Source organism: Scyliorhinus torazame, chromosome 22 (assembly GCF_047496885.1).
Source record: "Scyliorhinus torazame isolate Kashiwa2021f chromosome 22, sScyTor2.1, whole genome shotgun sequence".
NCBI classification, from domain to species: Eukaryota; Metazoa; Chordata; class Chondrichthyes; order Carcharhiniformes; family Scyliorhinidae; genus Scyliorhinus; species Scyliorhinus torazame.
Window position 1 is genome coordinate 20,622,413 of NC_092728.1, and position 27,239 is coordinate 20,649,651.

The following is a 27,239-nucleotide window of genomic DNA, read 5'->3' on the forward strand; positions in this document are numbered from 1 at the left end:
TCAGTGTGTGTGGGGCCTGTACCCCAGTGAGAGTCAGTGTGTGTGGGACCCGTACCCCAGTGAGAGTCCGTGTGTGTGGGACCCGTACCCCAGTGAGAGTCAGTGTGTGTGGGACCCGTACCCCAGTGTGAGTCAGAGTGTGTGTGGGACCCGTACCCCAGTGAGAGTCAGTGTGTGTGGGACCCGTACCCCAGTGAGAGTCAGTGTGTGTGGGACCCGTACCCCAGTGAGAGTCAGTGTGTGTGGGACCCGTACCCCAGTGAGAGTCAGTGTGTGTGGGGCCCGTACCCCAGTGAGAGTCGGTGTGTGTGGGGCCTGTACCCCAGTGAGAGTCAGTGTGTGTGGGACCCGTACCCCAGTGAGAGTCAGTGTGTGTGGGACCCGTACCCCAGTGAGAGTCAGTGTGTGTGTGGGACCCGTACGCCAGTGAGAGTCAGTGTGTGTGGGACCCATACCCCAGTGAGAGTCAGTGTGTGTGGGACCCGTACCCCAGTGAGAGTCATGGCGCGGGACCCGTACCCCACTGAGAGTCAGTGTGTGTTGGACCCGTACCCCAGTGAGAGTCAGTGTGTGTGGAACCCGTACCCCAGTGAGAGTCAGTGTGTTTGGGACCCGTACCCCAGTGAGAGTCAGTGTGTGTGGGAGCCGTACCCCAGTGAGAGTCAGTGTGTGAGACCCGTACCCCAGTGAGAGTCAGTGTGTGTGGGACCCGTACCCCAGTGAGAGTCAGTGTGTGTGGGACCCGTACCCCAGTGAGAGTCAGTGTGTGTGTGACCCGTACCCCAGTGAGAGTCAGTGTGTGTGGGACCCGAACCCCAGTGAGAATCAGTGTGTGTGGGACCCGTACCCCAGTGAGAGTCAGTGTGTGTGGGAACCGTACCCCAGTGAGAGTCAGTGTGTGTGGGAGCCGTACCCCAGTGAGAGTCAGTGTGTGTGGGGCCCGTACCCCAGTGAGAGTCAGTGTGTGTGGGACCCGAACCCCAGTGAGAGTCAGTGTGTGTGGGACCCGTACCCCAGTGAGAGTCAGTGTGTGTGGGGCCCGTACCCCAGTGAGAGTCAGTGTGTGTGGGAGCCGTACCCCAGTGAGAGTCAGTGTGTGTGAGACCCGTACCCCAGTGAGAGTCAGTGTGTGGGACCCGTACCCCAGTGAGAGTCAGTGTCTGAAACCCGTACCCCAGTAAGAGTCAGTGTGTGTGGGACCCGTACCCCAGTGAGAGTCAGTGTGTGGGACCCGTACCCCAGTGAGAGTCAGTGTGTGTGTTACCCGTACCCCAGTGAGAGTCAGTGTGGGTGACCCGTACCCCAGTGAGAGTCAGTGTGTGTGAAACCCGTACCCCAGTGAGAGTCAGTGTGTGTGGAACCCGTACCCCAGTGAGAGTCAGTGTGTGTGAAACCCGTACCCCAGTGAGAGTCAGTGTGTGTGAAACCCGTACCCCAGTGAGAGTCAGTGTGTGAGACCCGTACCCCAGTGAGAGTCAGTGTGTGTGGGACCCGTACCCCAGTGAGAGTCAGTGTGTGTGGGACCCGTACCCCAGTGAGAGTCAGTGTGTGTGTGACCCGTACCCCAGTGAGAGTCAGTGTGTGTGGGACCCGAACCCCAGTGAGAATCAGTGTGTGTGGGACCCGTACCCCAGTGAGAGTCAGTGTGTGTGGGAACCGTACCCCAGTGAGAGTCAGTGTGTGTGGGAGCCGTACCCCAGTGAGAGTCAGTGTGTGTGGGGCCCGTACCCCAGTGAGAGTCAGTGTGTGTGGGACCCGAACCCCAGTGAGAGTCAGTGTGTGTGGGACCCGTACCCCAGTGAGAGTCAGTGTGTGTGGGGCCCGTACCCCAGTGAGAGTCAGTGTGTGTGGGAGCCGTACCCCAGTGAGAGTCAGTGTGTGTGAGACCCGTACCCCAGTGAGAGTCAGTGTGTGGGACCCGTACCCCAGTGAGAGTCAGTGTCTGAAACCCGTACCCCAGTAAGAGTCAGTGTGTGTGGGACCCGTACCCCAGTGAGAGTCAGTGTGTGGGACCCGTACCCCAGTGAGAGTCAGTGTGTGTGTTACCCGTACCCCAGTGAGAGTCAGTGTGGGTGACCCGTACCCCAGTGAGAGTCAGTGTGTGTGAAACCCGTACCCCAGTGAGAGTCAGTGTGTGTGGAACCCGTACCCCAGTGAGAGTCAGTGTGTGTGAAACCCGTACCCCAGTGAGAGTCAGTGTGTGTGAAACCCGTACCCCAGTGAGAGTCAGTGTGTGTGGAACCCGTACCCCAGCGAGAGTCAGTGTGTGTGGGACCCGTACCCCAGTGAGAGTCAGTGTGTGTGACCCGTACCCCAGTGAGAGTCAGTGTGTGTGGGACCCGTACCCCAGTGAGAGTCAGTGTGTGAGACCCGTACCCCAGTGAGAGTCAGTGTGTGTGGGACCCGCACCCCAGTGAGAGTCAGTGTGTGTGAAACCCGTACCCAAGTGAGAGTCAGTGTGCGTGTCCCGTACCCCAATGGGAGTCAGTGTGTGTGGGACCCGTATCCCAGTGAGAGTCAGTGTGTGTGGGACACGTACCCCAGTGAGAGTCAGTGTGTGTGGGACCCGTACCCCAGTGAGAGTCTGTGTGTGTGGGACCCGTACCCCAGTGAGAGTCAGTGTGTGTGGGACCCGTACCCCAGTGAGAGTCAGTGTGTGTGGGACCCGTACCCCAGTGAGAGTCTGTGTGTGTGGGACCCGTACCCCAGTGAGAGTCAGTGTGTGTGGGACCCATACCCCAGTGAGAGTCACTGTGTGTGGGACCCGTACCCCAGTGAGAGTCAGTGTGTGTGGGACCCGTACCCCAGTGAGAGTCAGTGTGTGTGGGACCCGTATCCCAGTGAGAGCCGGTGTGTGTGGGACCTGTACCCCAGTGAGTGTCAGTGTGTGTGGAACCCGTACCCCAGTGTGAGTTGGTGTGTGTCGTACCATAGTGAGAGTCAGTATGTGTTGAACTGTACCCCAGTGAGAGTTGGTGTGTGTGAGGGACCCGTACCCCAGTGAGAGTCAGTGTGTGTGGGACCCGTACCTCAGTGAGAGTCAGTGTGTGTGGGACCCGTACCCCAGTGAGAGTCAGTGTGTGTGGGACCCGTACCCCAGTGAGAGTCAGTGTGTGTGGGACCCGTACCCCAGTGAGAGTCAGTGTGTGTGGAACCCGTACCCCAGTGAGAGTCAGTGTGTGTAGGACCCGTACCCCAGTGAGAGTCAGTGTGTGTGGAACCCGTACCTCAGTGAGACTCAGTGTGTGTGGGACCCCGACCCCAGTGAGAGTCAGTGTGTGCGGGTCCCGTACCCCAGTGAGAGTCAGTGTGTGTGGGGCCCCGACCCCAGTGAGAGTCAGTGTGTGTGGGACCTGTATCCCAGTGAGAGTCAGTGTGTGTGGGACCCGTACCCGAGTGAGAGTCAGTGTGTGTGGAACCCGTACCTCAGTGAGAGTCAGTGTGTGTGGGACCCCTACCCCACTGAGAGTCAGTGTGTGTGTGACCCGTACCCCAGTGAGAGTCAGTGTGTGTGGGACCCCTACCCCACTGAGAGTCAGTGTGTGTGACCCGTACCCCAGTGAGAGTCAGTGTGTGTGAGACCCGTACCCCAGTGAGAGTCAGTGTGTGTGGGACCCGTACCCCAGTGAGAGTCAGTGTGTGTGGGACCCGTACCCCAGTGAGAGTCAGTGTGTGTGGAACCCGTACCCCAGTGAGAGTCAGTGTGTGTGGGACCCGTACCCCAGTGAGAGTCAGTGTGTGTGGGGCCTGTACCCCAGTGAGAGTCAGTGTGTGTGGGACCCGTACCCCAGTGAGAGTCCGTGTGTGTGGGACCCGTACCCCAGTGAGAGTCAGTGTGTGTGGGACCCGTACCCCAGTGTGAGTCAGAGTGTGTGTGGGACCCGTACCCCAGTGAGAGTCAGTGTGTGTGGGGCCTGTACCCCAGTGAGAGTCAGTGTGTGTGGGACCCGTACCCCAGTGAGAGTAAGTGTGTGTGGGACCCGTACCCCAGTGAGAGTCAGTGTGTGTGGGACCCGTACCCCAGTGAGAGTCAGTGTGTGTGGGGCCCGTACCCCAGTGAGAGTCGGTGTGTGTGGGGCCTGTACCCCAGTGAGAGTCAGTGTGTGTGGGACCCGTACCCCAGTGAGAGTCAGTGTGTGTGGGACCCGTACCCCAGTGAGAGTCTGTGTGTGTGTGGGACCCGTACGCCAGTGAGAGTCAGTGTGTGTGGGACCCATACCCCAGTGAGAGTCAGTGTGTGTGGGACCCGTACCCCAGTGAGAGTCATGGCGCGGGACCCATACCCCACTGAGAGTCAGTGTGTGTGGGACCCGTACCCCAGTGAGAGTCAGTGTGTGTGGAACCCGTACCCCAGTGAGAGTCAGTGTGTGAGACCCGTACCCAAGTGAGAGTCAGTGTGTGTGGGACCCGTACCCCAGTGAGAGTCAGTGTGTTTGGGACCCGTACCCCAGTGAGAGTCAGTGTGTGTGGGAGCCGTACCCCAGTGAGAGTCAGTGTGTGAGACCCGTACCCCAGTGAGAGTCAGTGTGTGTGGGACCCGTACCCCAGTGAGAGTCAGTGTGTGTGGGACCCGTACCCCAGTGAGAGTCAGTGCGTGTGTGACCCGTACCCCAGTGAGAGTCAGTGTGTGTGGGACCCGAACCCCAGTGAGAATCAGTGTGTGTGGGACCCGTACCCCAGTGAGAGTCAGTGTGTGTGGGACCCGTACCCCAGTGAGAGTCAGTGCGTGTGGGAGCCGTACCCCAGTGAGAGTCAGTGTGTGTGGGGCCCGTACCCCAGTGAGAGTCAGTGTGTGTGGGACCCGAACCCCAGTGAGAGTCAGTGTGTGTGGGACCCGTACCCCAGTGAGAGTCAGTGTGTGTGGGGCCCGTACCCCAGTGAGAGTCAGTGTGTGTGGGAGCCGTACCCCAGTGAGAGTCAGTGTGTGTGTGACCCGTACCCCAGTGAGAGTCAGTGTGTGTGGGACCCGTACCCCAGTGTGAGTCAGTGTGTGTGGGACTCGTACCCCAGTGAGAGTCAGTGTGTGTGTGACCCATACCCCAGTGAGAGTCGGTGTGTGTGGGACCTGTACCCCAGTGAGAGTCAGTGTGTGTGGGACCCGTACCCCAGTGAGAGTCAGTGTGTGTGGGACCCGTACCCCAGTGTGAGTCAGTGTGTGTGGGACTCGTACCCCAGTGAGAGTCAGTGTGTGTGGGACCCGTACCCCAGTGAGAGTCAGTGTGTGAGACCCGTACCCCAGTGAGAGTCAGTGTGTGTGGGACCCGTACCCCAGTGAGAGTCAGTGTGCGTGTCCCGTACCCCAGTGAGAGTCATTGTGTGTGGGACCCGTACCCCAGTGACAGTCAGTGTGTGTGGGACCCGTACCCCAGTGAGAGTCAGTGGGTGTGTGTGACCCGTACCCCAGTGAGAGTCAGTGTGTGTGAGACCCGTACCCCAGTGAGAGTCAGTGTGTGAGACCCGTACCCCAGTGAGAGTCAGTGTGTATGTTACCCGTACCCCAGTGTGAGTCAGTGTGTGTGGGACTCGTACCCCAGTGAGAGTCAGTGTGTGTGTTACCTGTACCCCAGTGAGAGTCAGTGTGTGTGGGACCCGTACCCCAGTGAGAGTCAGTGTGTGTGTTACCCGTACCCCAGTGAGAGTCAGTGTGTGTGGGACCCGTACCCCAGTGAGAGTCAGTGTGTGTGTTACCCGTACCCCAGTGAGAGTCAGTGAGTGTGAGAGCCGTCCCCCAGTGAGAATCAGTGTGTGAGACCCGTACCCCAGTGAGAGTCAGTGTGTGTGTTACCCGTACCCCAGTGTGAGTCAGTGTGTGTGGGACTCGTACCCCAGTGAGAGTCAGTGTGTGTGTTACCCGTACCCCAGTGAGAGTCAGTGTGTGTGGGACCCGTACCCCAGTGAGATTCAGTGTGCGTGTCCCGTACCCCAGTGTGAGTCAGTGTGTGTGAGACCCGTACCCCAGTGAGAGTCAGTGTGTGGGACCCGTACCCCAGTGAGAGTCAGTGTCTGAAACCCGTACCCCAGTGAGAGTCAGTGTGTGTGGGACCCGTACCCAAGTGAGAGTTTGTGTGTGTGACCCGTACCCCAGTGAGAGTCAGTGTGTGTGTTACCCGTACCCCAGTGAGAGTCAGTGTGTGTGACCCGTACCCCAGTGAGAGTCAGTGTGTGTGAAACCCGTACCCCAGTGAGAGTCAGTGTGTGTGATACCCGTACCCCAGTGAGAGTCAGTGTGTGTGGGACCCGTACCCCAGCGAGAGTCAGTGTGTGTGGGACCCGTACCCCAGTGAGAGTCGGTGTGTGTGACCCGTACCCCAGTGAGAGTCAGTGTGTGTGGGACCCGTACCCCAGTGAGAGTCAGTGTGTGAGACCCGTACCCCAGTGAGAGTCAGTGTGTGTGGGACCCGCACCCCAGTGAGAGTCAGTGTGTGAAACCCGTACCCAAGTGAGAGTCAGTGTGCGTGTCCCGTACCCCAGTGAGAGTAAGTGTGTGTGGGACCCGTATCCCAGTGAGAGTCAGTGTGTGTGGGACCCGTACCCCAGTGAGAGTCAGTGTGTGTGGGACCCGTACCCCAGTGAGAGTCTGTGTGTGTGGGACCCGTACCCCAGTGAGAGTCAGTGTGTGTGGGACCCGTACCCCAGTGAGAGTCTGTGTGTGTGGGACCCGTACCCCAGTGAGAGTCAGTGTGTGTGGGACCCATAGCCCAGTGAGAGTCACTGTGTGTGGGACCCGTACCCCAGTGAGAGTCAGTGTGTGTGGGACCCGTACCCCAGTGAGAGTCAGTGTGTGTGGGACCCGTACCCCAGTGAGAGTCAGTGTGTGTGGGACCCGTACCCCAGTGAGAGTCTGTGTGTGTGGGACCCGTACCCCAGTGAGAGTCAGTGTGTGTGGGACCCATACCCCAGTGAGAGTCACTGTGTGTGGGACCCGTACCCCAGTGAGAGTCAGTGTGTGTGGGACCCGTACCCCAGTGAGAGTCAGTGTGTGTGGGACCTGTACCCCAGTGAGTGTCTGTGTGTGTGGGACCCGTACCCCAGTGAGAGTCAGTGTGTGTGGGACCCGTACCCCAGTGAGAGTCAGTGTGTGAGACCCTTACCCCAGTGAGAGTCAGTGTGTGTGGGACCCGCACCCCAGTGAGAGTCAGTGTGTGAAACCCGTACCCAAGTGAGAGTCAGTGTGCGTGTCCCGTACCCCAGTGAGAGTCAGTGTGTGTGGGACCCGTATCCCAGTGAGAGTCAGTGTGTGTGGGACCCGTACCCCAGTGAGAGTCAGTGTGTGTGGGACCCGTACCCCAGTGAGAGTCTATGTGTGTGGGACCCGTACCCCAGTGAGAGTCAGTGTGTGTGGGACCCGTACCCCAGTGAGAGTCAGTGTGTGTGGGACCCGTACCCCAGTGAGAGTCTGTGTGTGTGGGACCCGTACCCCAGTGAGAGTCAGTGTGTGTGGGACCCATAGCCCAGTGAGAGTCACTGTGTGTGGGACCCGTACCGCAGTGAGAGTCAGTGTGTGTGGGACCCGTACCCCAGTGAGAGTCAGTGTGTGTGGGACCCGTACCCCAGTGAGAGTCAGTGTGTGTGGGACCCGTACCCCAGTGAGAGTCTGTGTGTGTGGGACCCGTACCCCAGTGAGAGTCAATGTGTGTGGGACCCATACCCCAGTGAGAGTCACTGTGTGTGGGACCCGTACCCCAGTGAGAGTCAGTGTGTGTGGGACCCGTACCCCAGTGAGAGTCAGTGTGTGTGGGACCTGTACCCCAGTGAGTGTCAGTGTGTGTGGGACCCGTACCCCAGTGAGAATTGTTGTGTGTGAGGGACCTGTACCCCAGTGAGAGTTGGTGTGTGTGGAACCTGTACCCCAGTGAGAGTCAGTGTGTGTGGGACCCGTACCTCAGTGAGAGTCAGTGTGTGTGGGACCCGTACCCCAGTGAGAGTCAGTGTGTGTGGGACCCGTACCCCAGTGAGAGTCAGTGTGTGTGGGACCCGTACCCCAGTGACAGTCAGTGTGTGTGGAACCCGTACCCCAGTGAGAGACAGTGTGTGTGGGACCCGTACCCCAGTGAGAGTCAGTGTGTGTGGAACCCGTACCTCAGTGAGAGTCAGTGTGTGTCGGACCTGTACCCCAGTGAGAGTCAGTGTGTGTGGGACCCGTACCCGAGTGAGAGTCAGTGTGTGTGGATCCCGTACCTCAGTGAGAGTCAGTGTGTGTGGGACCCCTACCCCACTGAGAGTTAGTGTGTGAGACCCGTACCCCAGTGAGAGTCAGTGTGTGTGGGACCCCTACCCCACTGAGAGTCAGTGTGTGTGGGACCCGTACCCCAGTGAGAGTCAGTGTGTGTGGAACCCCTACCCCAGTGAGAGTCAGTGTGTGTGGGACCCGTACCCCAGTGAGAGTCAGTGTGTGTGGGACCCGTACCCCAGTGAGAGTCAGTGTGTGTGGGACCCGTACCCCAGTGAGAGTCAGTGTGTGTGGAACACGTACCCCAGTGAGAGTCAGTGTGTGTGGGACCCGTACCCCAGTGAGAGTCAGTGTGTGTGGGGCCTGTACCCCAGTGAGAGTCAGTGTGTGTGGGACCCGTACCCCAGTGAGAGTCCGTGTGTGTGGGACCCGTACCCCAGTGAGAGTCAGTGTGTGTGGGACCCGTACCCCAGTGAGAGTCAGAGTGTGTGTGGGACCCGTACCCCAGTGAGAGTCAGTGTGTGTGGGGCCTGTACCCCAGTGAGAGTCAGTGTGTGTGGGACCCGTACCCCAGTGAGAGTCAGTGTGTGTGGGACCCGTACCCCAGTGAGAGTCAGTGTGTGTGGGACCCGTACCCCAGTGAGAGTCGGTGTGTGTGTGACCCGTACCCCAGTGAGAGTCAGTGTGTGGGACCCGTACCGCAGTGAGAGTCAGTGTGTGTGGGACCCGTACCCCAGTGAGAGTCAGTGTGTGTGGGGCCTGTACCCCAGTGAGAGTCAGTGTGTGTGGGACCCGTACCCCAGTGAGAGTCAGTGTGTGTGGGACCCGTACTCCAGTGAGAGTCAGTGTGTGTGGGGCCCGTACCCCAGTGAGAGTCGGTGTGTGTGGGGCCTGTACCCCAGTGAGAGTCAGTATGTGTGGGACCCGTACCCCAGTGAGAGTCAGTGTGTGTGGGACCCGTACCCCAGTGAGAGTCAGTGTGTGTGGGACCCGTACCCCAGTGAGAGTCAGTGTGTGTGTGGGACCCGTACCCCAGTGAGAGTCAGTGTGTGTGGGACCCATACCCCAGTGAGAGTCAGTGTGTGTGGGACCCGTACCCCAGTGAGAGTCAGTGTGTGTGTGGGACCCGTACCCCAGTGAGAGTCAGTGTGTGTGGGACCCGTACCCCAGAGAGAGTCAGTGTGTGTGGGACCCGTACCCCAGTGAGAGTCAGTGTGTGAGACCCGTACCCCAGTGAGAGTCAGTGTGTGTGAGACCCGTACCCCAGTGAGCGTCAGAGTGTGTGTGGGACCCGTACCCCAGTGAGAGTCAGTGTGTGAGACCCGTACCCCAGTGAGAGTCAGTGTGTGTGAGACCCGTACCCCAGTGAGAGTCAGTGTGTGAGACCCGTACCCCAGAGAGAGTCAGTGTGTGTGGGACCCGTACCCCAGTGAGAGTCAGTGTGTGAGACCCGTACCCCAGTGAGAGTCAGTGTGTGAGACCCGTACCCCAGTGAGAGTCCGTGTGTGTGAGACCCGTACCCCAGTGAGAGTCAGTGTGTGTGAGACCCGTACCCCAGTGAGAGTCAGAGTGTGTGTGGGACCCGTACCCCAGTGAGAGTCAGTGTGTGTGGGACCCGTACCCCAGTGAGAGTCAGTGTGTGTGACCCGTACCCCAGTGAGAGTCAGTGTGTGTGAAACCCGTACCGCAGTGAGAGTCAGTGTGTGTGATACCCGTACCCCAGTGAGAGTCAGTGTGTGTGGGACCCGTACCCCAGCGAGAGTCAGTGTGTGTGGGACCCGTACCCCAGTGAGAGTCAGTGTGTGTGACCCGTACCCCAGTGAGAGTCAGTGTGTGTAGGACCCGTACCCCAGTGAGAGTCAGTGTGTGAGACCCGTACCCCAGTGAGAGTCAGTGTGTGTGGGACCCGCACCCCAGTGAGAGTCAGTATGTGTGAAACCCGTACCCAAGTGAGAGTCAGTGTGCGTGTCCCGTACCCCAGTGAGAGTCTGTGTGTGTGGGACCCGTACCCCAGTGAGAGTCAGTGTGTGTGGGACCCGTACCCCAGTGAGAGTCAGTGTGTGTGGGACCCGTACCCCAGTGAGAGTCTGTGTGTGTGGGACCCGTACCCCAGTGAGAGTCAGTGTGTGTGGGACCCATACCCCAGTGAGAGTCACTGTGTGTGGGACCCGTACCCCAGTGAGAGTCAGTGTGTGTGGGACCCGTACCCCAGTGAGAGTCAGTGTGTGTGGGACCCGTACCCCAGTGAGAGCCGGTGTGTGTGGGACCTGTACCCCAGTGAGTGTCAGTGTGTGTGGGACCCGTACCCCAGTGTGAGTTGGTGTGTGTCGTGCCATAGTGAGAGTCAGTATGTGTTGAACTGTACCCCAGTGAGAGTTGGTGTGTGTGAGGGACCCGTACCCCAGTGAGAGTTGGTGTGTGTGGAACTTGTACCCCAGTGAGAGTCAGTGTGTGTGGGACCCGTACCTCAGTGAGAGTCAGTGTGTGTGGGACCCGTACCCCAGTGAGAGTCAGTGTGTGTGGGACCCGTACCCCAGTGAGAGTCAGTGTGTGTGTGACCCGTACCCCAGTGAGAGTCAGTGTGTGTGGAACCCGTACCCCAGTGAGAGTCAGTGTGTGTGGGACCCGTACCCCAGTGAGAGTCAGTGTGTGTGGAACCCGTACCTCAGTGAGAGTCAGTGTGTGTGGGACCCCGACCCCAGTGAGAGTCAGTGTGTGCGGGTCCCGTGCCCCAGTGAGAGTCAGTGTGTGTGGGACCCCTACCCCACTGAGAGTCAGTGTGTGTGGGACCCGTACCCCAGTTAGAGTCAGTGTGTGTGGAACCCCTACCCCAGTGAGAGTCAGTGTGTGTGGGACCCGTACCCCAGTGAGAGTCAGTGTGTGTGGGACCCGTACCCCAGTGAGAGTCAGTGTGTGTGTGGGACCCGTACCCCAGTGAGAGTCAGTGTGTGTGGGACCCATACCCCAGTGAGAGTCAGTGTGTGTGGGACCCGTACCCCAGTGAGAGTCATGGCGCGGGACCCGTACCCCACTGAGAGTCAGTGTGTGTGGGACCCGTACCCCAGTGAGAGTCAGTGTGTGTGGAACCCGTACCCCAGTGAGAGTCAGTGTGTGAGACCCGTAGCCAAGTGAGAGTCAGTGTGTGTGGGACCCGTACCCCAGTGAGAGTCAGTGTGTGTGGGACCCGTACCCCAGTGAGAGTCAGTGTGTGTGGGAGCCGTACCCCAGTGAGAGTCAGTGTGTGAGACCCGTACCCCAGTGAGAGTCAGTGTGTGTGGGACCCGTACCCCAGTGAGAGTCAGTGTGTGTGGGACCCGTACCCCAGTGAGAGTCAGTGTGTGTGTGACCCGTACCCCAGTGAGAGTCAGTGTGTGTGGGACCCGAACCCCAGTGAGAATCAGTGTGTGTGGGACCCGTACCCCAGTGAGAGTCAGTGTGTGTGGGACCCGTACCCCAGTGAGAGTCAGTGCGTGTGGGAGCCGTACCCCAGTGAGAGTCAGTGTGTGTGGGGCCCGTACCCCAGTGAGAGTCAGTGTGTCTGGGACCCGAACCCCAGTGAGAGTCAGTGTGTGTGGGACCCGTACCCCAGTGAGAGTCAGTGTGTGTGGGGCCCGTACCCCAGTGAGAGTCAGTGTGTGTGGGAGCCGTACCCCAGTGAGAGTCAGTGTGTGTGTGACCCGTACCCCAGTGAGAGTCAGTGTGTGTGGGACCCGTACCCCAGTGTGAGTCAGTGTGTGTGGGACTGGTACCCCAGTGAGAGTCAGTGTGTGTGTGACCCATACCCCAGTGAGAGTCGGTGTGTGTGGGACCTGTACCCCAATGAGAGTCAGTGTGTGTGGGACCCGTACCCCAGTGAGAGTCAGTGTGTGTGTTACCCGTACCCCAGTGAGAGTCAGTGTGTGTGGGACCCGTACCCCATTGAGAGTCAGTGTGTGTGTTACCCGTACCCCAGTGAGAGTCAGTGAGTGTGAGACCCGTACCCCAGTGAGAGTCAGTGTGTGAGACCCGTACCCCAGTGAGAGTCAGTGTGTGTGTTACCCGTACCCCAGTGTGAGTCAGTGTGTGTGGGACTCGTACCCCAGTGAGAGTCAGTGTGTGTGTTACCCGTACCCCAGTGAGAGTCAGTGTGTGTGGGACCCGTACCCCAGTGAGAGTCAGTGTGCGTGTCCCGTACCCCAGTGTGAGTCAGTGTGTGTGAGACCCGTACCCCAGTGAGAGTCAGTGTGTGGGACCCGTACCCCAGTGAGAGTCAGTGTCTGAAACCCGTACCCCAGTGAGAGTCAGTGTGTGTGGGACCCGCACCCCAGTGAGAGTCAGTGTGTGTGAAACCCGTACCCAAGTGAGAGTCAGTGTGCGTGTCCCGTACCCCAATGGGAGTCAGTGTGTGTGGGACCCGTAGCCCAGTGAGAGTCAGTGTGTGTGGGACACGTACCCCAGTGAGAGTCAGTGTGTGTGGGACCCGTACCCCAGTGAGAGTCTGTGTGTGTGGGACCCGTACCCCAGTGAGAGTCAGTGTGTGTGGGACCCGTACCCCAGTGAGAGTCAGTGTGTGTGGGACCCGTACCCCAGTGAGAGTCTGTGTGTGTGGGACCCGTACCCCAGTGAGAGTCAGTGTGTGTGGGACCCGTACCCCAGTGAGAGTCAGTGTGTGTGGGACCCGTACCCCAGTGAGAGCCGGTGTGTGTGGGACCTGTACCCCAGTGAGTGTCAGTGTGTGTGGAACCCGTACCCCAGTGTGAGTTGGTGTGTGTCGTACCATAGTGAGAGTCAGTATGTGTTGAACTGTACCCCAGTGAGAGTTGGTGTGTGTGAGGGACCCGTACCCCAGTGAGAGTTGGTGTGTGTGGAACTTGTACCCCAGTGAGAGTCAGTGTGTGTGGGACCCGTACCTCAGTGAGAGTCAGTGTGTGTGGGACCCGTACCCCAGTGAGAGTCAGTGTGTGTGGGACCCGTACCCCAGTGAGAGTCAGTGTGTGTGGGACCCGTACCCCAGTGAGAGTCAGTGTGTGTGGAACCCGTACCCCAGTGAGAGTCAGTGTGTGTAGGACCCGTACCCCAGTGAGAGTCAGTGTGTGTGGAACCCGTACCTCAGTGAGACTCAGTGTGTGTGGGACCCCGACCCCAGTGAGAGTCAGTGTGTGCGGGTCCCGTACCCCAGTGAGAGTCAGTGTGTGTGGGGCCCCGACCCCAGTGAGAGTCAGTGTGTGTGGGACCTGTACCCCAGTGAGAGTCAGTGTGTGTGGGACCCGTACCCGAGTGAGAGTCAGTGTGTGTGGAACCCGTACCTCAGTGAGAGTCAGTGTGTGTGGGACCCCTACCCCACTGAGAGTCAGTGTGTGTGTGACCCGTACCCCAGTGAGAGTCAGTGTGTGTGGGACCCCTACCCCACTGAGAGTCAGTGTGTGTGTGACCCGTACCCCAGTGAGAGTCAGTGTGTGTGAGACCCGTACCCCAGTGAGAGTCAGTGTGTGTGGGACCCCTACCCCACTGAGAGTCAGTGTGTGTGGGACCCGTACCCCAGTGAGAGTCAGTGTGTGTGGAACCCCTACCCCAGTGAGAGTCAGTGTGTGTGGGACCCGTACCCCAGTGAGAGTCAGTGTGTGTGGGACCCGTACCCCAGTGAGAGTCAGTGTGTGTGGGACCCGTACCCCAGTGAGAGTCAGTGTGTGTGGAACCCGTACCCCAGTGAGAGTCAGTGTGTGTGGGACCCGTACCCCAGTGAGAGTCAGTGTGTGTGGGGCCTGTACCCCAGTGAGAGTCAGTGTGTGTGGGACCCGTACCCCAGTGAGAGTCCGTGTGTGTGGGACCCGTACCCCAGTGTGAGTCAGTGTGTGTGGGACCCGTACCCCAGTGTGAGTCAGAGTGTGTGTGGGACCCGTACCCCAGTGAGAGTCAGTGTGTGTGGGGCCTGTACCCCAGTGAGAGTCAGTGTGTGTGGGACCCGTACCCCAGTGAGAGTCAGTGTGTGTGGGACCCGTACCCCAGTGAGAGTCAGTGTGTGTGGGACCCGTACCCCAGTGAGAGTCAGTGTGTGTGGGGCCCGTACCCCAGTGAGAGTCGGTGTGTGTGGGGCCTGTACCCCAGTGAGAGTCAGTGTGTGTGGGACCCGTACCCCAGTGAGAGTCAGTGTGTGTGGGACCCGTACCCCAGTGAGAGTCAGTGTGTGTGTGGGACCCGTACGCCAGTGAGAGTCAGTGTGTGTGGGACCCATACCCCAGTGAGAGTCAGTGTGTGTGGGACCCGTACCCCAGTGAGAGTCATGGCGCGGGACCCGTACCCCACTGAGAGTCAGTGTGTGTTGGACCCGTACCCCAGTGAGAGTCAGTGTGTGTGGAACCCGTACCCCAGTGAGAGTCAGTGTGTGAGACCCGTACCCAAGTGAGAGTCAGTGTGTGTGGGACCCGTACCCCAGTGAGAGTCAGTGTGTTTGGGACCCGTACCCCAGTGAGAGTCAGTGTGTGTGGGAGCCGTACCCCAGTGAGAGTCAGTGTGTGAGACCCGTACCCCAGTGAGAGTCAGTGTGTGTGGGACCCGTACCCCAGTGAGAGTCAGTGTGTGTGGGACCCGTACCCCAGTGAGAGTCAGTGTGTGTGTGACCCGTACCCCAGTGAGAGTCAGTGTGTGTGGGACCCGAACCCCAGTGAGAATCAGTGTGTGTGGGACCCGTACCCCAGTGAGAGTCAGTGTGTGTGGGAACCGTACCCCAGTGAGAGTCAGTGTGTGTGGGAGCCGTACCCCAGTGAGAGTCAGTGTGTGTGGGGCCCGTACCCCAGTGAGAGTCAGTGTGTGTGGGACCCGAACCCCAGTGAGAGTCAGTGTGTGTGGGACCCGTACCCCAGTGAGAGTCAGTGTGTGTGGGGCCCGTACCCCAGTGAGAGTCAGTGTGTGTGGGAGCCGTACCCCAGTGAGAGTCAGTGTGTGTGAGACCCGTACCCCAGTGAGAGTCAGTGTGTGGGACCCGTACCCCAGTGAGAGTCAGTGTCTGAAACCCGTACCCCAGTAAGAGTCAGTGTGTGTGGGACCCGTACCCCAGTGAGAGTCAGTGTGTGGGACCCGTACCCCAGTGAGAGTCAGTGTGTGTGTTACCCGTACCCCAGTGAGAGTCAGTGTGGGTGACCCGTACCCCAGTGAGAGTCAGTGTGTGTGAAACCCGTACCCCAGTGAGAGTCAGTGTGTGTGGAACCCGTACCCCAGTGAGAGTCAGTGTGTGTGAAACCCGTACCCCAGTGAGAGTCAGTGTGTGTGAAACCCGTACCCCAGTGAGAGTCAGTGTGTGTGGAACCCGTACCCCAGCGAGAGTCAGTGTGTGTGGGACCCGTACCCCAGTGAGAGTCAGTGTGTGTGACCCGTACCCCAGTGAGAGTCAGTGTGTGTGGGACCCGTACCCCAGTGAGAGTCAGTGTGTGAGACCCGTACCCCAGTGAGAGTCAGTGTGTGTGGGACCCGCACCCCAGTGAGAGTCAGTGTGTGTGAAACCCGTACCCAAGTGAGAGTCAGTGTGCTTGTCCCGTACCCCAATGGGAGTCAGTGTGTGTGGGACCCGTATCCCAGTGAGAGTCAGTGTGTGTGGGACACGTACCCCAGTGAGAGTCAGTGTGTGTGGGACCCGTACCCCAGTGAGAGTCTGTGTGTGTGGGACCCGTACCCCAGTGAGAGTCAGTGTGTGTGGGACCCGTACCCCAGTGAGAGTCAGTGTGTGTGGGACCCGTACCCCAGTGAGAGTCTGTGTGTGTGGGACCCGTACCCCAGTGAGAGTCAGTGTGTGTGGGACCCATACCCCAGTGAGAGTCACTGTGTGTGGGACCCGTACCCCAGTGAGAGTCAGTGTGTGTGGGACCCGTACCCCAGTGAGAGTCAGTGTGTGTGGGACCCGTATCCCAGTGAGAGCCGGTGTGTGTGGGACCTGTACCCCAGTGAGTGTCAGTGTGTGTGGAACCCGTACCCCAGTGTGAGTTGGTGTGTGTCGTACCATAGTGAGAGTCAGTATGTGTTGAACTGTACCCCAGTGAGAGTTGGTGTGTGTGAGGGACCCGTACCCCAGTGAGAGTCAGTGTGTGTGGGACCCGTACCTCAGTGAGAGTCAGTGTGTGTGGGACCCGTACCCCAGTGAGAGTCAGTGTGTGTGGGACCCGTACCCCAGTGAGAGTCAGTGTGTGTGGGACCCGTACCCCAGTGAGAGTCAGTGTGTGTGGAACTTGTACCCCAGTGAGAGTCAGTGTGTGTAGGACCCGTACCCCAGTGAGAGTCAGTGTGTGTGGAACCCGTACCTCAGTGAGACTCAGTGTGTGTGGGACCCCGACCCCAGTGAGAGTCAGTGTGTGCGGGTCCCGTACCCCAGTGAGAGTCAGTGTGTGTGGGGCCCCGACCCCAGTGAGAGTCAGTGTGTGTGGGACCTGTATCCCAGTGAGAGTCAGTGTGTGTGGGACCCGTACCCGAGTGAGAGTCAGTGTGTGTGGAACCCGTACCTCAGTGAGAGTCAGTGTGTGTGGGACCCCTACCCCACTGAGAGTCAGTGTGTGTGTGACCCGTACCCCAGTGAGAGTCAGTGTGTGTGGGACCCCTACCCCACTGAGAGTCAGTGTGTGTGACCCGTACCCCAGTGAGAGTCAGTGTGTGTGAGACCCGTACCCCAGTGAGAGTCAGTGTGTGTGGGACCCGTACCCCAGTGAGAGTCAGTGTGTGTGGGACCCGTACCCCAGTGAGAGTCAGTGTGTGTGGAACCCGTACCCCAGTGAGAGTCAGTGTGTGTGGGACCCGTACCCCAGTGAGAGTCAGTGTGTGTGGGGCCTGTACCCCAGTGAGAGTCAGTGTGTGTGGGACCCGTACCCCAGTGAGAGTCCGTGTGTGTGGGACCCGTACCCCAGTGAGAGTCAGTGTGTGTGGGACCCGTACCCCAGTGTGAGTCAGAGTGTGTGTGGGACCCGTACCCCAGTGAGAGTCAGTGTGTGTGGGGCCTGTACCCCAGTGAGAGTCAGTGTGTGTGGGACCCGTACCCCAGTGAGAGTAAGTGTGTGTGGGACCCGTACCCCAGTGAGAGTCAGTGTGTGTGGGACCCGTACCCCAGTGAGAGTCAGTGTGTGTGGGGCCCGTACCCCAGTGAGAGTCGGTGTGTGTGGGGCCTGTACCCCAGTGAGAGTCAGTGTGTGTGGGACCCGTACCCCAGTGAGAGTCAGTGTGTGTGGGACCCGTACCCCAGTGAGAGTCTGTGTGTGTGTGGGACCCGTACGCCAGTGAGAGTCAGTGTGTGTGGGACCCATACCCCAGTGAGAGTCAGTGTGTGTGGGACCCGTACCCCAGTGAGAGTCATGGCGCGGGACCCATACCCCACTGAGAGTCAGTGTGTGTGGGACCCGTACCCCAGTGAGAGTCAGTGTGTGTGGAACCCGTACCCCAGTGAGAGTCAGTGTGTGAGACCCGTACCCAAGTGAGAGTCAGTGTGTGTGGGACCCGTACCCCAGTGAGAGTCAGTGTGTTTGGGACCCGTACCCCAGTGAGAGTCAGTGTGTGTGGGAGCCGTACCCCAGTGAGAGTCAGTGTGTGAGACCCGTACCCCAGTGAGAGTCAGTGTGTGTGGGACCCGTACTCCAGTGAGAGTCAGTGTGTGTGGGACCCGTACCCCAGTGAGAGTCAGTGCGTGTGTGACCCGTACCCCAGTGAGAGTCAGTGTGTGTGGGACCCGAACCCCAGTGAGAATCAGTGTGTGTGGGACCCGTACCCCAGTGAGAGTCAGTGTGTGTGGGACCCGTACCCCAGTGAGAGTCAGTGCGTGTGGGAGCCGTACCCCAGTGAGAGTCAGTGTGTGTGGGGCCCGTACCCCAGTGAGAGTCAGTGTGTGTGGGACCCGAACCCCATTGAGAGTCAGTGTGTGTGGGACCCGTACCCCAGTGAGAGTCAGTGTGTGTGGGGCCCGTACCCCAGTGAGAGTCAGTGTGTGTGGGAGCCGTACCCCAGTGAGAGTCAGTGTGTGTGTGACCCGTACCCCAGTGAGAGTCAGTGTGTGTGGGACCCGTACCCCAGTGTGAGTCAGTGTGTGTGGGACTCGTACCCCAGTGAGAGTCAGTGTGTGTGTGACCCATACCCCAGTGAGAGTCGGTGTGTGTGGGACCTGTACCCCAGTGAGAGTCAGTGTGTGTGGGACCCGTACCCCAGTGAGAGTCAGTGTGTGTGGGACCCGTACCCCAGTGTGAGTCAGTGTGTGTGGGACTCGTACCCCAGTGAGAGTCAGTGTGTGTGGGACCCGTACCCCAGTGAGAGTCAGTGTGTGAGACCCGTACCCCAGTGAGAGTCAGTGTGTGTGGGACCCGTACCCCAGTGAGAGTCAGTGTGCGTGTCCCGTACCCCAGTGAGAGTCATTGTGTGTGGGACCCGTACCCCAGTGACAGTCAGTGTGTGTGGGACCCGTACCCCAGTGAGAGTCAGTGGGTGTGTGTGACCCGTACCCCAGTGAGAGTCAGTGTGTGTGAGACCCGTACCCCAGTGAGAGTCAGTGTGTGAGACCCGTACCCCAGTGAGAGTCAGTGTGTATGTTACCCGTACCCCAGTGTGAGTCAGTGTGTGTGGGACTCGTACCCCAGTGAGAGTCAGTGTGTGTGTTACCTGTACCCCAGTGAGAGTCAGTGTGTGTGGGACCCGTACCCCAGTGAGAGTCAGTGTGTGTGTTACCCGTACCCCAGTGAGAGTCAGTGTGTGTGGGACCCGTACCCCAGTGAGAGTCAGTGTGTGTGTTACCCGTACCCCAGTGAGAGTCAGTGAGTGTGAGAGCCGTCCCCCAGTGAGAATCAGTGTGTGAGACCCGTACCCCAGTGAGAGTCAGTGTGTGTGTTACCCGTACCCCAGTGTGAGTCAGTGTGTGTGGGACTCGTACCCCAGTGAGAGTCAGTGTGTGTGTTACCCGTACCCCAGTGAGAGTCAGTGTGTGTGGGACCCGTACCCCAGTGAGATTCAGTGTGCGTGTCCCGTACCCCAGTGTGAGTCAGTGTGTGTGAGACCCGTACCCCAGTGAGAGTCAGTGTGTGGGACCCGTACCCCAGTGAGAGTCAGTGTCTGAAACCCGTACCCCAGTGAGAGTCAGTGTGTGTGGGACCCGTACCCAAGTGAGAGTTTGTGTGTGTGACCCGTACCCCAGTGAGAGTCAGTGTGTGTGTTACCCGTACCCCAGTGAGAGTCAGTGTGTGTGACCCGTACCCCAGTGAGAGTCAGTGTGTGTGAAACCCGTACCCCAGTGAGAGTCAGTGTGTGTGATACCCGTACCCCAGTGAGAGTCAGTGTGTGTGGGACCCGTACCCCAGCGAGAGTCAGTGTGTGTGGGACCCGTACCCCAGTGAGAGTCGGTGTGTGTGACCCGTACCCCAGTGAGAGTCAGTGTGTGTGGGACCCGTACCCCAGTGAGAGTCAGTGTGTGAGACCCGTACCCCAGTGAGAGTCAGTGTGTGTGGGACCCGCACCCCAGTGAGAGTCAGTGTGTGAAACCCGTACCCAAGTGAGAGTCAGTGTGCGTGTCCCGTACCCCAGTGAGAGTAAGTGTGTGTGGGACCCGTATCCCAGTGAGAGTCAGTGTGTGTGGGACCCGTACCCCAGTGAGAGTCAGTGTGTGTGGGACCCGTACCCCAGTGAGAGTCTGTGTGTGTGGGACCCGTACCCCAGTGAGAGTCAGTGTGTGTGGGACCCGTACCCCAGTGAGAGTCTGTGTGTGTGGGACCCGTACCCCAGTGAGAGTCAGTGTGTGTGGGACCCATAGCCCAGTGAGAGTCACTGTGTGTGGGACCCGTACCCCAGTGAGAGTCAGTGTGTGTGGGACCCGTACCCCAGTGAGAGTCAGTGTGTGTGGGACCCGTACCCCAGTGAGAGTCAGTGTGTGTGGGACCCGTACCCCAGTGAGAGTCTGTGTGTGTGGGACCCGTACCCCAGTGAGAGTCAGTGTGTGTGGGACCCATACCCCAGTGAGAGTCACTGTGTGTGGGACCCGTACCCCAGTGAGAGTCAGTGTGTGTGGGACCCGTACCCCAGTGAGAGTCAGTGTGTGTGGGACCTGTACCCCAGTGAGTGTCTGTGTGTGTGGGACCCGTACCCCAGTGAGAGTCAGTGTGTGTGGGACCCGTACCCCAGTGAGAGTCAGTGTGTGAGACCCTTACCCCAGTGAGAGTCAGTGTGTGTGGGACCCGCACCCCAGTGAGATTCAGTGTGTGAAACCCGTACCCAAGTGAGAGTCAGTGTGCGTGTCCCGTACCCCAGTGAGAGTCAGTGTGTGTGGGACCCGTATCCCAGTGAGAGTCAGTGTGTGTGGGACCCGTACCCCAGTGAGAGTCAGTGTGTGTGGGACCCGTACCCCAGTGAGAGTCTATGTGTGTGGGACCCGTACCCCAGTGAGAGTCAGTGTGTGTGGGACCCGTACCCCAGTGAGAGTCAGTGTGTGTGGGACCCGTACCCCAGTGAGAGTCTGTGTGTGTGGGACCCGTACCCCAGTGAGAGTCAGTGTGTGTGGGACCCATAGCCCAGTGAGAGTCACTGTGTGTGGGACCCGTACCGCAGTGAGAGTCAGTGTGTGTGGGACCCGTACCCCAGTGAGAGTCAGTGTGTGTGGGACCCGTACCCCAGTGAGAGTCAGTGTGTGTGGGACCCGTACCCCAGTGAGAGTCTGTGTGTGTGGGACCCGTACCCCAGTGAGAGTCAATGTGTGTGGGACCCATACCCCAGTGAGAGTCACTGTGTGTGGGACCCGTACCCCAGTGAGAGTCAGTGTGTGTGGGACCCGTACCCCAGTGAGAGTCAGTGTGTGTGGGACCTGTACCCCAGTGAGTGTCAGTGTGTGTGGGACCCGTACCCCAGTGAGAATTGTTGTGTGTGAGGGACCTGTACCCCAGTGAGAGTTGGTGTGTGTGGAACCTGTACCCCAGTGAGAGTCAGTGTGTGTGGGACCCGTACCTCAGTGAGAGTCAGTGTGTGTGGGACCCGTACCCCAGTGAGAGTCAGTGTGTGTGGGACCCGTACCCCAGTGAGAGTCAGTGTGTGTGGGACCCGTACCCCAGTGACAGTCAGTGTGTGTGGAACCCGTACCCCAGTGAGAGACAGTGTGTGTGGGACCCGTACCCCAGTGAGAGTCAGTGTGTGTGGAACCCGTACCTCAGTGAGAGTCAGTGTGTGTCGGACCTGTACCCCAGTGAGAGTCAGTGTGTGTGGGACCCGTACCCGAGTGAGAGTCAGTGTGTGTGGATCCCGTACCTCAGTGAGAGTCAGTGTGTGTGGGACCCCTACCCCACTGAGAGTTAGTGTGTGAGACCCGTACCCCAGTGAGAGTCAGTGTGTGTGGGACCCCTACCCCACTGAGAGTCAGTGTGTGTGGGACCCGTACCCCAGTGAGAGTCAGTGTGTGTGGAACCCCTACCCCAGTGAGAGTCAGTGTGTGTGGGACCCGTACCCCAGTGAGAGTCAGTGTGTGTGGGACCCGTACCCCAGTGAGAGTCAGTGTGTGTGGGACCCGTACCCCAGTGAGAGTCAGTTTGTGTGGAACCCGTACCCCAGTGAGAGTCAGTGTGTGTGGGACCCGTACCCCAGTGAGAGTCAGTGTGTGTGGGGCCTGTACCCCAGTGAGAGTCAGTGTGTGTGGGACCCGTACCCCAGTGAGAGTCCGTGTGTGTGGGACCCGTACCCCAGTGAGAGTCAGTGTGTGTGGGACCCGTACCCCAGTGAGAGTCAGAGTGTGTGTGGGACCCGTACCCCAGTGAGAGTCAGTGTGTGTGGGGCCTGTACCCCAGTGAGAGTCAGTGTGTGTGGGACCCGTACCCCAGTGAGAGTCAGTGTGTGTGGGACCCGTACCCCAGTGAGAGTCAGTGTGTGTGGGACCCGTACCCCAGTGAGAGTCGGTGTGTGTGTGACCCGTACCCCAGTGAGAGTCAGTGTGTGGGACCCGTACCGCAGTGAGAGTCAGTGTGTGTGGGACCCGTACCCCAGTGAGAGTCAGTGTGTGTGGGGCCTGTACCCCAGTGAGAGTCAGTGTGTGTGGGACCCGTACCCCAGTGAGAGTCAGTGTGTGTGGGACCCGTACTCCAGTGAGAGTCAGTGTGTGTGGGGCCCGTACCCCAGTGAGAGTCGGTGTGTGTGGGGCCTGTACCCCAGTGAGAGTCAGTATGTGTGGGACCCGTACCCCAGTGAGAGTCAGTGTGTGTGGGACCCGTACCCCAGTGAGAGTCAGTGTGTGTGGGACCCGTACCCCAGTGAGAGTCAGTGTGTGTGTGGGACCCGTACCCCAGTGAGAGTCAGTGTGTGTGGGACCCATACCCCAGTGAGAGTCAGTGTGTGTGGGACCCGTACCCCAGTGAGAGTCAGTGTGTGTGTGGGACCCGTACCCCAGTGAGAGTCAGTGTGTGTGGGACCCGTACCCCAGAGAGAGTCAGTGTGTGTGGGACCCGTACCCCAGTGAGAGTCAGTGTGTGAGACCCGTACCCCAGTGAGAGTCAGTGTGTGTGAGACCCGTACCCCAGTGAGCGTCAGAGTGTGTGTGGGACCCGTACCCCAGTGAGAGTCAGTGTGTGAGACCCGTACCCCAGTGAGAGTCAGTGTGTGTGAGACCCGTACCCCAGTGAGAGTCAGTGTGTGAGACCCGTACCCCAGAGAGAGTCAGTGTGTGTGGGACCCGTACCCCAGTGAGAGTCAGTGTGTGAGACCCGTACCCCAGTGAGAGTCAGTGTGTGAGACCCGTACCCCAGTGAGAGTCCGTGTGTGTGAGACCCGTACCCCAGTGAGAGTCAGTGTGTGTGAGACCCGTACCCCAGTGAGAGTCAGAGTGTGTGTGGGACCCGTACCCCAGTGAGAGTCAGTGTGTGTGAGACACGTACCCCAGTGAGAGTCAGTGTGTGAGACCCGTACCCCAGTGAGAGTCAGTGTGTGTGAGACCCGTACCCCAGTGAGAGTCAGTGTGTGTGAGACCCGTACCCCAGTGAGAGTCAGTGTGTGAGACCCGTACCCCAGTGAGAGTCAGTGTGTGTGTTACCCGTACCCCAGTGAGAGTCAGTGTGTGTGGGACCTGTACCCCAGTGAGAGTCAGTGTGTGTGAGACCCGTACCCCAGTGAGAGTCAGTGTGTGTGTTACCCGTACCCCAGTGAGAGTCAGTGTGTGTGGGACCTGTACCCCAGTGAGAGTCAGTGTGTGTGAGACCCGTACCCCAGTGAGAGTCAGTGTGTGTGGGACCCATACCCCAGTGAGAGTCAGTGTGTGTGGGACCCGTACCCCAGTGAGAGTCAGTGGGCTGAATTCTTCGCCCCGCCGTAACGATGCTCCGTTACGCCGGCTGGTCAGTGGGTTTTCCCATTGTAGGGCAGCCCCATGCCGTCCGGAAAACCCCGGGCGCCGGCAAAACAGAGCATCCCACCGGCGGAGTATCCGGCCCAGTGTGTGTGGAGAAAAATGTGTGTGTGCCAAGGAAATGATAAGAATTGCTTACCATGTTAACGTGAAGTTCAAATCCTTATCTCTAGCTCCCGATGCGATGTATCCCAATGGTTTCCGGGATGTTCTCCGAGAGTTGGTCCGGGAGGAGGGGATCGGATCCCTCTACAAGGGATTCAGTGCCGTGATGTTACGCGCATTCCCTGCCAACGCGGTAAGATCTGTCTGGAACCCGAGGAGGAAGGGGGTGCCAAGTTTGTCCAAGGTTGGGGCAGCACGGCGGCGCAGTGGTTAGCACTGCTGCCTCACAGCGCCGAGGTCCCGGGTTCGATCCCGGCTCTGGGTCACTGTCCGTGTGGAGTTTGCACATTCTCCCCGTGTCTGCGTGGGTTTCGCCCCCACGACCCAAAGATGTGCAGGCTAGGTGGATTGGCCTCGATAAATTGCCCCTTAATTGGATAAAAAAGAATTGGGTACTCTAAATTTATGGGGGAAAAAAGTTTCTCCAAGGTACCGCTTCCCTCTTCATTAATGGGGGTGGGGGGGGTGAAAGGTTATCGGGGAGAAGTGGGAATCTGGGTTTGAGGAGACAATTTGATCGTATTGAATGGGGAGGCGTGACCCTGCTGTACGGAGGGATCCGGGCCTCTTGCATATCAATCACAAAAGATTGCCATGCAGGTACTGTGAGCGGTTTGGGACGGCAAATGGGTATGTTGTCTTTCATCGCGAGGGGGGGGAAGGGCAGATGTGAGGGGGGGGAAGGGCAGATGTGTGGGGATGAAGCATAAAACCCGGGATGTCTCGCTCCAAATCTATGGCCCATCGGTTAGACCGCGCCTGGAGGACCGAACGACCTGTGACATGGGAACATGGGGCTCCCTTCGGCCTACTCCACCCCCTTCGGCCCACTCCACCACCTTCGGCATACTCCACCCCCTTCGGCCTACTCCACCCCCTTCGGCCTACTCCACCACCTTCGGCATACTCCACCCCCTTCGGCCTACTCCACCCCCTTCGGCCTACTCCACCCCCTTCGGCCCACTCCACCCCCTTCGGCCCACTCCACCCCCTTCGACCTACTCCACCCCCTTCGGCCCACTCCACTCCCTTCGGCCCACTCCACCCCCTTCGGCCCACTCCACCCCCTTCGGCCCACTCCACCCCCTTCGGCCCACTCCACCCCCTTCGGCCCACTCCACCCCCTTCGGCCCACTCCACCCCCTTCGACCCACTCCACCCCCTTCGACCTACTCCACCCCCTTCGGCCTACACCACCCCCTTCGGCCTCCTTACCCTTACTCGCGTTGGAGGCCATTCAGAGAAGGTTCACCGGCCGATTTCTGGGAGGTTCCTCTGCCCCAGCAGACAAATAAACAGTCTACAGAGTCTATTTAAACATTGCACTACAGCAGTCTACAGAGTCTATTTAAACATCGCACTGCAGCAACCAGTCTACAGAGCCTATTTAAACAGCACACTACAGCAACCAGTCTATAGAGTCTATTTAAGCAAGTCACTATAGCAAACAGTCTACAGAGTCTATTTAAACATCGCATGACAGCAAACAGTCTACAGAGTCAATTTAAACAAGTCACAACAGCAACCAGTCTACAGAGTCTATTTAATCAAGTCACTACAGCAAACAGTCTAGAGTCTACTTAAACCATGAGCGAGAGCAGAGAGTGTACAGGTGGGAGGTTGAAGTTTGTACGCGAATTAGGCACAATGTTAGGGAGTAGCGAGAGGGGCTTGGGTAACTGCATGCTCTCCCTGCTGTTTCGAAGTATGTTCAGAGAGCAATAAAATCCAAGCTTCCCCTACGTCTGCTTCTGATCCACAGGCTTGCTTCCTTGGCTTTGAACTCAGCATGAGATTCCTGGACTGGCTGAGCGTGAGACACTGAGGGTCACAGCCCCCTGAACAGCCCGGATTCTACGCCCTAACGCTGTCCTCCAGGCCCGCCCGACCATCTTCCACATCCGTCGATCGCCGTCACCATCGCCGGGGACGCCACCTGGAGGAAACCACGAACAGAAAATATTGCTCAGCAGAGAATGGCGGAATCTTTATTTGTTCCAATCCTGTCTTAGTTTTCACATCATGTTTCAACAAAGTCAACATTTCCACAACCAAGGAGGTCTGTTTGTGACCGAGGGGGAAAGACAAGGAGTTGGCTGCGGGCCTATGCACAGGCCTTGGGCTGCTTCCAACTCTAGTCCAGGCCTTGGTGTTTGGTTTGGGCCCTCCCTTTGGCCATTTACTTGGTCGCTGCCTCTGAAACTAATCTCAGATTCTAGTCTGCACAGCCTGTCTCCTGCCTGGTGAGGAGCTCTCTCACTGACCCTCTGACAGTGCGGCGCTCCCTCAGCACTGATCCTCCCACAGTGCAGTGCTCCCTCAGCACTGACTCTCCGACAGTGCGGCACTCCCTCAGCACTGACCCTCCGACAGTGCGGCGCTCCCTCAGCACTGACCCTCCGACAGTGCGGCGCTCCCTCAGCACTGATCCTCCCACAGTGCAGTGCTCCCTGAGCACTGACTCTCCGACAGTGCGGCGCTCCCTCAGCACTGACCCTCTGACAGTGCGGCGCTCCCTCAGCACTGACCCTCCGACAGTGCGGCGCTCCCTCAGCACTGATCCTCCCACAGTGCAGCGCTCCCTCAGCACTGACTCTCCGACAGTGCGGTGCTTCCTCAGCACTGACCCTCCGACAATGCGGTGCTCCCTCAGCACTGACCCTCCGACAGTGCGGCGCTCCCTCAGCACTGATCCTCCCACAGTGCAGTGCTCCCTCAGCACTGGCTCTGCGACAGTGCGGTGCTTCCTCAGCACTGACCCTCCGACAATGCGGTGCTCCCTCAGTACTGACCCGTCGACAGTGCGGCGCTCCCTCAGCACTGACCCGCCGTCAGTGCGGTGCTCCCTCAGCACTGACCCTCCGACAATGCGGTGCTCCCTCAGCACTGACCCTCCGACAGTGCGCCGCTCCCTCAGCACTGACCCTCCGACAGTGCGGCGCTCCCTCAGCACTGACCCTCCGACAGTGCAACGCTCCCTCAGCACTGACCCTCCTGACAGTGCGACGCTCCCTCAGCACTGACCCTCCCGACAGTGCAGCGCTCCCTCAGCACTGACCCTCCGACAGTGCAGCGCTCCCTCAGCACTGACCCTCCGACAGTGCGGCGCTCCCTCAGCACAGGCGTGAGTGGGTGTGTGTGACCTTGGTTACGGGGCACGAGTCTCGAGATAGGCCGTTCAAACCCACCACTTTCTGACTCAAGGTTTCAAGAATGAGACTAAGCCACGACTGGGGAACATGTGGGTCGAACACTGTGGTTTGAACTGTCCTAACTATTATAGATATAAAATGTGTGCATCGCACAGGAGATACAGAGACAGAGTCTATTAAAAGAATACTTTAACAAACAAACATTGTATATAATTGTCTCTGTGTCTTCATCTCCGCAATTGAAGTGCCTGGGTTGGGTTGGATGCATGTTCGGGAATGGTTGGGGGGGGGGGTTGCCCTCAAGTCCTCCTTTGTTCCCCACTGAGGGGGTGATGCACGATCAGTTACACAAAGGCGAGAGTAGGATGTAATCGAGGCTTTATTACTCTGAGATGTGAGCCTCCTACAGCAGCTGACGGAATGGCTGCTGTACTGGGAGCACACATAGTTATAC

The 27,239-nt window shown here is 58.8% G+C and overlaps 1 protein-coding gene across 2 annotated transcripts in view; it reads left to right on the forward strand.

Moving 5' to 3' along the window:
• The window catches only part of LOC140398951 (mitochondrial carnitine/acylcarnitine carrier protein-like), a 213,880-nt gene extending 186,894 nt beyond the window's left edge, over positions 1–26,986 (forward strand). The window contains exons 8-9 of one of the 2 annotated variants that reach the window (XM_072487946.1): positions 23,642–23,766; positions 25,396–26,986. In XM_072487946.1, coding sequence (XP_072344047.1) covers positions 23,642–23,766; positions 25,396–25,458 — 188 coding nt within the window. In that variant the 3' untranslated portion in view covers positions 25,459–26,986. The remainder of the gene's footprint in view (positions 1–23,641; positions 23,767–25,395) is intronic. The other variant, XM_072487947.1, reaches the window with a different exon arrangement.
• Positions 26,987–27,239: the final 253 nt, after the last annotated feature.